The following is a 12507-nucleotide window of genomic DNA, read 5'->3' as shown; positions in this document are numbered from 1 at the left end:
GTGTAAGGTAACTACCATATAGTAGGCACTATGTAAGTATTTGCTATTATTATTATTACCTAAGATAAGAGTTTTCTGGAAAAATTACAATTGTACAGTGTTGCGGTGCCCAGTGTTCTCTTGATGCAGGATTCTGAAACACCTTGAGCACTAGATACTACTATAGGGAAGATTAATCAATATCCACAGATGCCGATGGTAGAGGTAAGAAAGAAGAAATGGAGAACAGAGAACAGAGAAAAGAAAGTGGCAGGGTATTCTGGTTTCTGGTTCTGCATACAGTGAGCTTGGATGTTTCTACTTTATTCTAAGAGCAAGTAAAAAACTGAACAGATAAAAAAAAATCAACAACTCTTCCTGGATCTGTAAAAGAGGTGAGGACACAAGGCAAACCACAGCCCCCCAGACTGGAGAGACAGACAGGCAAATACAGCAAGGCACAGCTTACTGGAGTAGAGACTCACACGCAGAAACTATCCTGGGAACCAGAACCAATGTAGGAAAATCTCAGCTGTAACTGATCAATTGCTGGAGGCTCAGTGTAGACAAGTCTGAGAGTTAAAACTCTAGGGAGACCCTCTCATGGGGGAGCTGTTACACTCTTGTGAGTTTTACCTCCAGGAACTTGACTAGGTTTCCACAGTAGATATCAGAGAAAAATCCTCTAGTGCTTCCAGCAAGAGGAGGGAAAAAGAAACATTTGTAAATATGCCAGCACACCCTGTTTTTCTTAAGGCCTGCCCTTAGGAGAAACTACTAAAACAGAGCCTAACCCACTAGGCATATTCTCAGAGCCTAACTGTCCTAGGACAGGAGAAATACTCAGCTCCAGCCCACTCTAACCATACTCTCAGACCTAAGGAAGGGGTAAGAAAAAAATTGAAATGCTTGTTAAGTACACCACAGAGGCATAGGCTCACTAAAAGACTGAGATCTAAACATTGAACTATAGAATGCTTCCCCTCCTTTACACCTCTCCACCACTTAATAAAGGCCTATTTACAGCAGTTCTTTTTACTCAGAACATCATGTCCAGCTTTCAAGAAAAAAATTACAAGACAAACTAAAAGTCAAAAAATACAATTTGAAAAGACAGAGCGAGCATCAGAAACAGACATGGCAAAGATATTAGAATTATCAGACTGGGAGTTTAAAACAGCTGTGATTAATATGTAAAGGGCTCTAATGAATAAAGTAGATAGCATGAAAGAACAAATGGGCAATGTAAGTAGAGAGATGGATACTGAGAAAGAAACATAAAGAAACACTAGCAATCAAAAACACTGTAACAAATGAAGAATGCCTTTTCTGGGCTTATTAGTAGAAGGGGCATGGCTGAGGAAAGAATCTCTGAGCTTGAGGATGTCTCAGTAGAAACTTTTAAAACTGAAAAGCAAAGAGAACAAAGACTGAAAAAAAACAAACCCCACAACCAGAAGAGAATATCCAAGGAGTATGGGACAACTATAAAGGTGTAACATACTTGTAAAGGGAATACAAGGAGAAGACAGAAAGGAACAGAAGTAATATTGAAACAATAATAACTCAGCATTTTCCCTAAATTAATGTCAAACACCGAACTACAGATCCAGGAAGTTCAGAGAACACCAAGCAGAATAAATGCTAAAAAACAAACAAACAAAACAAACAAAAAATGAACAACAACAACCAAAAAAATCTATACCTAGGCATATTTTCAAATTACAGAAAATCAAAGATAAAGTCCTGAAAGAAGCCAGAACATAGAAACACCTTACCTATAGAGGAAGAAAGATAAGAATTACATTTAACTTCTTAGAAACCATACAAGCAAGAAGACAGTAGAGTGAAATATTTAAAGTGTTGAGAGAAAAAAAAAAAAATCAACCTAGCATTCTGCACCCTGCAAGACTATCCTTCAAAAGTGAAAGAGAAATAATGACTTACTCAAGACAAACAAAAACTGAAGAAATTTGTTGCTGGTCAATCTGACTTGTAAGAAATGTTAAAAGAAATTCTTTAGGTAGAAGGAAAACAATATAGGTCAGAAACTGAAATCTACATAAAGTAAGGAAGAACATTGAAGAGGAATAAGTGAGGGTAAAATAAAACCTTTTATGTTTCTTATTCATAACTAATCTAACAGAAAACAGTTTGTTCAAAATAATAATACCAGCAATGTGTTTAATTATGTGTGCTTATGTATATAGCATTCTTATATATGCTTATGTATAGTGAAATGAATGACAGAAATGATACATGGATGGGAGGGAGAAATTAGGATTATTTTGTTAGTATAATGTACTCACACAATCTGTGAAATGGTATAGTGTTATTTGAAAGTGGACTTAGTTGCAAACTCTGTCTCTCGATATATACTGCAAACTCTAGGGCAACCATTAAAAAAGTTAAAAAAGAAGTATAACTGATATGCTAAAAAAAAGTGAGAAAATAGAATCATATAAAATGTTCAGTTAAAACCAACAAAGGCAGAACAAAATAGTGAAAGAGAAAAACAAGAACAAGGGCAACAAATAGAAAACAGTAACAAATATGGTAGATATTAATCCAACTATGTTAATAATCACTTTGAACAACAATGGTCTAAAAGCACCAATTAAAAGACAGAGATTGATCAGTGGGGACCAAACACCAAGACCCAACTATATGTTGTCTATAAGAAGTCAACTTTAGATATGAAGACACATATAGATTAAAAGCAAATAGATGGAGAAAAATATACCATGCTAACACTAACCAAAAGAAAGCAAGAATAGTTACATTAATTTCAGGCAAAGCAGACTTCAAAATAAGGAAAGTTATTAGAGATAAGGGAGGGCATTACATAAAGATAAAGGTGTCAGTTCTCCAAGAAGTCATACCAATCCTTAATGTGTATGCACCTGACAACAGAGTGTCAAACTATGTGAGGCAAAAACTGATAGAATTGCAAGGAAAACTAGATGAATCTGCTATCATTGTTGGAGACTTTAGTACCCTCTATCAGAAATGGACAGATCCAGGAAGTAGAAAATCACTATGGACATAACTGAACTCAATACCACCATCAATCAGTTGGGTATAATTGACATCTATGGACTACATCCAACAACAGCAGAATACACAGTCTTCTCAAGCTCGTATAGAACATTCACTAACAGACCACATTCTGGGCCATAAAACATACCTTAACAAATTTTTTAAAAATATAGAGCATACCATGTTTGTTCTCAGACCACAATGGAATTACACTAGAAATCAATAACAAAAAGGTAACTGGAAAATTCTGAAACAGGTGGATATTGAACAACATACTTTTAGATAATACATGGGTAAAAGTAGAAATCTCAAGAGAAACTGTAAAATACTTTGAACCAAATGAAGATAAAAACACAACTTAAAATTTGTCAGATGTAGCGAAAATGGTTAGAGGGAAATTTAGAGCACAGAGTGCATATACTAGAAAAGAAGAAAGATCTAAAATCAAGAGTCAAAGTTTTCACCTTAGGAAACTAGAAAAAGACGAGCAAATTAAACCCAAGCTAAGCAGAAGAAAAGAAATAATAAGAATTAGAGCAGAAATCATGAACCTGAAAACAGGAAATCAGTAGAGAAAATCAAAACTAAAAGCTGGTTCTTTGAAAAGATCAATACAATCAATAAGCCTCTAGTCAGGCTAACTAAGAAAAAAAGAGAGCACATGCAAACTATTAATATCAGAAATAAAAGAAGGAACATCACTACAGATCCCATGGACACTAAAAGGATAGTAAAGGAATACTATGAACTACTCTATGCTCCCCAAATTTGATAATCTAAATGAAATGAACCAATTCCCTGAAAGACACAATCTGCCAAAATTCACACAAAAAAAGAAATATACAATCTGAATAGGCCTATATCCATAAAAGAAATTCAATCAATAATTAATAATCTTCCAAAACAGAAAGCACCAGGCCCAGATGGGTTCACTGGTGAAATTCTATCAAACATTTAAAAAAAGAAATTATACCAATTCCTTTCAATCTCTGTCAGAACATAGAAACAGAGGGACTACTTCCTAACTCATTTTGAAGCCAGCATTACCTGAATACCAACGAGACAAAGACATTACCAAAAAAGAAAGCTACAGATCAATATATCTCATGAACATAGACACAAAAATCCTAAACAAAATATTAGCAAATTGAACTTAACGATGCATAAAAAGAATTATACACCATGACCAAATGGGATTTATCCAAGATATGCAAGGCCGTTTCAACATTAGAAAATCTGTAAGTACACAACTGTTAGTGAAAACAAAATCTGTAAAGGACAAAAACAAAATCTAGACACTTAACAATGTAACATTCATTAACATCTGGCATTTTTTCCATAACATAAAAAAACAAAAAGGAAAAGAAAAAAGCTGTGATCCATAATCAGGAGAAAAATCACCCAATAGAAATACACTCAAAAATGATAGAAATGATGGAATGAGCTAACAAAGGTTTAAATTAAAACAGACTTCATACATATGTGCAAGGATTTTAAAATGAGGAGAGATATACAAAATATAAAAAGGAACTAAATGGAATTGCTAGAAATTAAAAATATCTGGAATAAAAAAATTCACTGGATAGTCTTAATAGCAGTTATACACTGCAGAAGAAAAGATCCTTGAATTTGAAGGTACAATATAAAGTGTCCAAACCAAACCACAGAGAGAAAAAAGGCAAAAAAATAAAACCAAACAAGAACAAGAACAAAATCAAAGAATACAGCTTCAGTGATATGTGGGATAATACCAAGAGGTCTAATAATAAGAATCCCAGAAAAAAGTGGTGGTAGGGGGAACAAAAGATAAAATATCCCAAGAGAGAATGGCTGAAAAATTTACAGATATGATAAAAACTAAACATCATCAGATATAAAAGCTCAACAAACCCCAAGCAGAATAAATACAAGGGAAACCAAAACAAAGCACATCATAATAAAATTGCTGCGAAGTAGTGATAAAGAGAAAAATCTTAAAATGAAAAACAAAAAGAAGACACATTATATAAAAGGAAACATACACTTTAAAACCTATACCGATTTATCATCAGAAACAACGCAAGCCACAAAATAGAATAATGTCTTCAAAGTGCTGAGTGAAAAAGGAAAACGAAAGACAACAAAAAAAATCTCTGAACCCAAAAGTCTATGTCTGATGAAAAATATTTCAGATATGAAGACAAAGCCCTTTTTTCATGCAAATAAAATATATAAAATAAAATAAATTGATGGCAGAAAATTTGTAGTACATGAAATGTTAAAGGAAGTATTGATACTTCAGGTAGAAAAAAAATGATATCCATCAGAAACCTAGATCTATACAAGTAAAAGAAGAGTACCAGAAATGGTAGATAGATGGACAAATATGAAAGACTTTCTTCTCATTTTTAGCTTCTTTAAACTGTAACTGACTAAAACAAAAAAAACCCCAGTAGATTGTGGGGTTTATAACATTAGTAGAAATTACACGACAACACTAGCATAAAGAACAGGAGAGAGTAAATAGAAATATACTGTGTAAGGTTCTTAGATTAGATATAAAAGTGGTATAATAGTAAAAAGTAAACTGTGATGACTTAAAGATACTCATCACAAGATGTAAACCTTGGAACAACTACTAAAATAAATAGAATTATATCTAATAAGCCATTAGCAAAGATAAAATGTAATATTGAAAAATACTCAGTTAATCCAAAGAAGACCAAAATAAAGGTGGGACAAGCAGAAAGCAAATAACAATATAGTCACTACAATATAGTAGTTCCAAGTGTTAGAATAGAGGATCCACAATTAGATATGCATTTAATCAATTGTTCATTTGATTTCTGACAAAAACACTGAAGTAATTCAACTGGGAAAGAACAGTGATTTCTAAAAAGGATGCTGGGGAAAATTGCATGTTTGTATGAAAAAGTATGAATTTCAACACTTACACCACACAAAAAAGCAACAACTTGAAATTAATCATAGAATTAAATACTAAAAACTAGAACTACAAAATTCCCAGAAGAAAACATAGGCGAAATCTTGGCACTCTTTAGATAAGCAAATAGTTCTTAGGACACAAAAAAGCACTACTATAAAGAAAACTGATAAGTTGGACTCATCAAAATTTCAAGCTTCTCCCTATCAAAAGACCTTGTTAAGGGAATGAAAAAGTAAGCAACAGACTGGGGAGAAAAATTTTTTAATACATTATCTTGACAAATAACTTGTATCAAGAATATATAAAGGACTCTTTACAACTCAGTAAGACAAATAATCCAATTAATAAATGAAGAAAAGTTTTGAACAGATATTTTACAAAAGAATTTTTTTCAAATGACTGTTAAGAACATGAAGAGGTGTTTGATGTCATTAATCACCAAGGAATTGTAAATTAAAGTCACAGTGAGATAATAGCACATACTCCTTAGAATGAATAAAAGCAAAAAGACAATTCCAAGTGTTGGTGAGATATAGAGCAACCCAAACTCTCTTACATTACTGGTGGGAACGTAAAAAGACAGGATTACTTTGAAAAACAGTTTAGTAGTTTCTTATAAAGTTTAACTCACCGTATGTGTCAAAGACATTTATTTCTTTTAAAAGAAAAAGGGAGTTAAGGAATAGTGTGACTGAAGTACAGTCAAAGTAACTTACGCTTTGATATTTTCATTTGCCCAACTAAAGATTGCTGACCTACTTTGAGAGTACAGGCCTGAAATGATTGCTACCAAATCTATTACTTATACTGTATTGGCCTTTGAAATGCCCACATGAGGTCCCCAACTTAATTGTTTTCTGTATTTCTATCGTTTGTAATCTTTTTTTAAATGGATATTTCTACTCTTGTTTTCCCCCCTAGCTTATGTTCATTCTAAGGAGTTATGTGTTGGATTTCTAATTATTAAATCAAATTATGTGTTTCATTACGGAATTCAAATGTTCATAAAGCAAATGTTTCAAAAAGTTTAGTCTAATAGAAAAAAATAAAGAGAAATAACATGGCCTGTGATCAGAAATTCTGTTTTTTTTTGTTCTGAATCTGCAATTTAATCAGTGGATAATCTTAGGCAAGTCTCTTAACATCTCTGACCCTGGTTTACTTAGCAATAAGATGAGGATACTGCCTACTTCATCCTCACCTTTATACCCTAAAATCATAAGACTGATATATTATGGATAAACTATACAGAAACCATAGACAGTGTTTCAGGAGAAAGAAAATACACCAGTTTTTAAATAATGTACTCCAGTCGATCTGGGTAATTATATTTACTGACACATAGATCCATTAGCGGTAAAATGCAAATATTGTGGGATTATGATGTGTCTCAGCTGTATTTCCTTTAAACCTGTCATATTTTCAAGTCAAACAGAAACCACCGTAAAGGGCTTAATTTTGTTATGAATTAGTATATTTTATTATCTTAATAGCATTTTTAAGATACCTGTGATTGGTAACAGAAGAAAAGGAAAACTTTTGAAAAGACCTAAATAGGAGAGAAAACACAAAGGCACTGTCCCTCACGACCACTGCAAGGTCTTAGGTTCCAGAGAATATTTAATGTTGATGGAGAAACAACTTGTACAAAGGCCAGGGATGTTTCACCAGTTTGAAGTTCTGCCCCTTTGAGCCTCTCGACAAAATTCGGGCTCTATGAATATGTGTACTACTTGTTCCTGTTCCTGTTCAGACTTGTCTGACCATGAGGAGGCGGGTTTGCTCAATGTGTAGATGGGAGAGAAGACTAATTAGAAGCAAGTAGCAGTTTTGCTTTCTCAGGCCACCACCTGAAACCCATTGATCTCTTCTAAGTCATTTTCAGTACAGTTTTGTGCTGAGTGACAGATGGTTCAAGAACTTAAGAACTGAAAGATAAATAATGGTTGAAGCATGTGGTTCACCAATTCTTTATAATCTTGTGAGAGAATTCCGCTCTTACCCTGACCAGAAACAACTAAAACCAGCAGGGGGTGGAGGGGGCTTTCAAGGTTGTTTTTCTTTCAGTTCAATAAAATCTACATCAGAAATAATGCAGTCTTTTAAACTTAGAAGACTGACCATTTTGAGGGTTAAAAGGAAACAGTGAGAGAATACATGAAAACTAGAAAATAAGACTTTAAAAGGAGATAATTATTACAGAGTCTTTAAGTGACAGATTCAGGGTTTTGAAATCATTACATAAAGTTATCTGTTGCTACTTTGCAGGGATAATGACCAAGAGAAGATGTAACATAATGACTTAAAAATAGTTTAAAAGGTATTCAAGTCATGTCTGGAGGATAGTTTAAAAGTACAGGAAGAAGGAAACCATGATATGAGCCAGTTAGATTTTTTATATGGATTCTAGTAAATATTTTAAGGAAATGTCAGTCGGTTCCAAAACAGTGTATAAGAAAGCATATAGGTTGAAAGCCAAAGGTAAATGATTTAAATAGTTAATGGACTAACAGGATAACCCCTAAGTCCTCATCCTTCATTTTCCCAAGACATTAAGTATAGAGATTTAAAGGCAGAATATTAAGGATAAAACAACGTGAGAATGTTTACACCTGGTCCTGAAGGTGGGGTAACCCATGAACATTTCCAATTCGGATATGCAACCCATTCTGTCTTTAGTATCCACTCTAGCTGCGGGCAAGAGAACAATACGGCTGGGGAAAACACATACTGTCCCCAGAACAATGATAGGATATAATTGCCTTGTAGAGAGAGATGCACTATAATCATAATAATAAATGCCTTTTACATTTGAAGAAAATTGGCCAGCAGTTTTGTCCATCAGTTTGTTTAATAAAAGCACCCAAGAATCACAAAGTATTTTTCACATCTTACTAATTTCTTATATGCTCAATAGCAAAACATAATCTGTGGTAAATATTAAATTTTTATGAGAGAACACTACCTAATAATAAAAAAAAATCTGCATTGCATAATTTTCCCCCTCAACTTTCCCCTCACCCTTGTCCCAAGTATATTAAATTTTGACAGGAAGTAATGGTTAATGATTCCCAAAAGAAGACTTTATACTGAAAAAATGTAAGATAATCCTTTACAAATAACAGATTCAGCAAAACTGACATCAATAAAATTTTTAAAACATCTCTAAAGATATATTTAAGTATCTATAAAACACTACTTTTTCAAATAGAAAATTTCTCATACCTGGAACGTTATATAAAAAGTCCCATAAATGTTCTTCTTCCATGTAGCTCACAAAAACATTTCCAAATGTTTGTGGAGAAAAATTGCAGTGGTACAATACTTTAAAGATAGCTTCTATCAAGCTGGATCCTTGGTTCAGATTACTTTCTGTATCAGAACCTTGTTCTTGAAAGGTGCGTTCTTAGAAGGAATAAAAATGGTTTAGTAAGGTAGGTATCAATAAATATGATTACATTCTCTTCACTTATTCTAGCATAATATTGTAAAAATGTATTTGATTAATATTTACATAATAAGAGAAACGCCACAGTCTTTCAGATCAATGGTCCATCAAACTCAATATAATTTCTGAGATAATCCTGGATATTTGTGGGGTAAAAACTTGTGAGAAGGGGCTTCCCTGGTGGCGCAGTGGTTGAGAGTCTGCCTGCCAATGCAGGGCACACGGGTTCGAGCCCTGGTCTGGGAAGATCCCACATGCGGCGGAGCGACTAGGCCCGTGAGCCACAACTACTGAGCCTGCGCGTCTGGAGCCTGTGCTCCGCAACGGGAGGGGCCGCGACGGTGAGAGGCCCGCGCACCGCGATGAAGAGTGGCCCCCGCTCGCCACAACTGGAGAAAGCCCTCACACAGAAACGAAGACCCAACACAGCCAAAAATAAATATAAATAAATAAATAAATTTATAAAAAAACAAACAAACAAAAAAACAAAACAAAAAAAACTGGACAGTCCTGGCTACTGTCACTTTAAAAAAAAAAAAAAGTTGTGAGAAGGACCACATGACATCACTTCAAAGGGCAGTGCTAGTTTCCCTTTATGTCAGAATTCTTTTTCCTCTTAAAGAAACTTTTTTGATTTCTTTTCTCATTTAAAAGTAATACGCGTTCATTCTAGAAACTGTAAAAAATTCAGACTAAGAAACTAAGAAAACTAAAATTGTACCAAATCCTACCAACCAGTGATAGCTACTATATTTGGTGCAGTATTTCATTCATATTATATACAAATATACACAAATAAGTATATGTATGTATAACTTGAACACCAAATAGAATTATTCTATATGTGCGCTCTTGTTATTGAAAATCTACTTAAAACTAGATGAATCTTTGTATCTCTCTTTGGGATTTGTGTTCTGAACATTATTATACCCTTTATTCAGAACATAAATTTCATAGGAAATTCACATTTATAGTGTTCTCAGTATTATGCTATCAATTCTACGAATAAATTTGTGTTTCTCAAACCCATAGATCCTGCCATTTCAGAATGAAGAGGTTTATCAGCTGGTTTCTCAATAAAACTAAATAGGAATTCTCACAAAGATAGAGCCATTTTAATAGCTCTTTTCTGTCCTCCTCTGGCTCCATTATGACTTCTTCAAAGATCAGTTCCTATACTGTTGCATCTACAGGTAGGACTGAAAAGGTGAAATAATTTCTATTTTGTCTAGATAATTAGCATATGTCCAGTATCATAATATGTACAAATATTTATTGAATTAAAGATAATGACTCTCACAAAGTTTCTTATATTTTAAATATATTGAAAAAATATAACCTAGATCATTTTGGAATGAGTACATTTCCTTTTCTTGCTCATTTGGAAGCTCATCGCTTCTATGGTTCTTCTTGATAATTTTATTTCTGTGATTTGATTTTCATGATCTAGAGAGCCTTCTGCAGGATTTTTGCTGGAACTATTGGTAAAGTGATGTTCTCTTTGTACTGGGGTTGCTAAGCTGGTAGAAAGTAGGCTGGAAGCTACTGATGTCCATTCTGGGGAGAACTCCATTGAGAAGGAAGTCGATAAAGTAAGTAGAACCAAGAGATGGAGAGAACAGTCCTGATGGGATGACACTGTGTGAGAACCAGTGGATCCATTACTGGATCCAGTAATGCCTGTATACTTATGTTAGCTGAGCTGATAAATTTCCCTTTTGGGTTAAACCAGGTTAATGTGGGTTTCTGTCACTTGCAATCTAAAGGGTCCTAAGTTTTCATCAAGCACAAAAGGCTAAATGACAAAGAGTCCTAGTCCAGGCATTCATAATTTCATCTTTTTTATCCAAACAGTCTCCTCGGTCCTCTCTGCGTTTCCCTCCCTCTGATTCAGCTTACATTCAACTATCAGTTATCCTTCATGTCATCGCCCCATGTTTAAACCTTCCCCTGCTCCTACACTTTGTTAGAAATTCCTGAACCTGAAAATCAAGAGTTTCCACAATTTTTTCCCAAATTATGTTTCAATCCCCAGTCATCTGCTCCTCCCAAACCGGTGTACTTGCTTTCCTTGCACGTGTTCCCTCCCATCGCCTTTTGTTTGTCTCAACCACTTCACTAGTCTAGAATGTTCTGCTCCAATAAAATTCCCAAGATTTAATCAGTCAATTACTATGTCAGCAGCCATATTAGATGCTAAGGCCTACACCTTCCAGGGATTCACTGCCTCTGTGTGTGTGTGTGTGTGTGTGTGTGTGTGTGTGTGTGTGTGTTGTGGGGGGGTGGGAATGATAGACATGTAAACAATCATTACAGCAATGTAAAGATAAGTAGGGTTACAGTACATCCTGGTTAGCCTCAGGCAGTCCTGGTTTATGTCTGTTGTTCTGGTGTAATTAGTAGCAGCATCCTCTTTCACTCTTAAACTGTGTCCCAGTTCGAATGACGAATTATTCGATCACCTTAAGTTTAAGTGCCTTAAGTATAAGGTACTATGAAAATATAGAGGATGATGTTGTAAATTTTGGGAGAGGAATGCAGAGAAGTCACAGAGAAGATCATGTCTCAGCGAAGTCTTAAAGGAGGAGTAGAAATTTACTGGCACGACAAGGTTGAGGTGGGAAAGGTGCTTTCCAGGAAGACAGAAGAGTTGGTACAATGGTGAGAAGACAGGTTGCTGCTGGTAGGGTGGCACGGCTGAAGTGTGAATGGTATGTGGGAGGGAGAGATAAAGCTAGACAATCAACACAGCCTGAATAATCTAAGGCCCCATGAATCATGCACTGACAATACAGATGGAGAAAGGGGGATGGATATGAGGAATATTATAATAAAAATAATGAGTTTTATTAGCATTAACATTGTTGTTATTACCATATAAATGTGTCAAAATACTTCAGTGTATATTTTTTATTTCTCTCTATTTTCCCTTGCCTCGAAAAAAGTAGTCTGTTTACTTGCCTCAGGGATTTTTGCTATTTGGAAAGCAACAAATAGACTGAAGTCAGTTGCCCGCCCAGACTTAAAAAAAAAAAAAAGCTAAATCCATTGAATAGTTATTAGTTTGAACTAAATGAAATAACCATTTTTTAAGGCCAAAAAATATTAGTACTAT

The 12507-nt window shown here is 34.4% G+C and overlaps 1 protein-coding gene across 2 annotated transcripts in view; it reads right to left on the bottom strand.

Moving 5' to 3' along the window:
* Positions 1-12507, bottom strand: part of KIAA0825 — a 426330-nt gene that overhangs the window by 242384 nt on the left and 171439 nt on the right. For both annotated transcript variants that reach the window (XM_082458005.1, XM_082458002.1), the window contains one exon: positions 9170-9349. In XM_082458005.1, coding sequence (XP_082314131.1) covers positions 9170-9349 — 180 coding nt within the window. The remainder of the gene's footprint in view (positions 1-9169; positions 9350-12507) is intronic.

The sequence above is a fragment of the Balaenoptera physalus genome (assembly GCF_965194825.1).
Source record: "Balaenoptera physalus genome assembly, chromosome: 3".
Taxonomy (NCBI): domain Eukaryota; kingdom Metazoa; phylum Chordata; class Mammalia; order Artiodactyla; family Balaenopteridae; genus Balaenoptera; species Balaenoptera physalus.
Note: the sequence above shows the minus strand (reverse complement) of the source record. Positions and strands in the feature narration are given on the sequence as shown.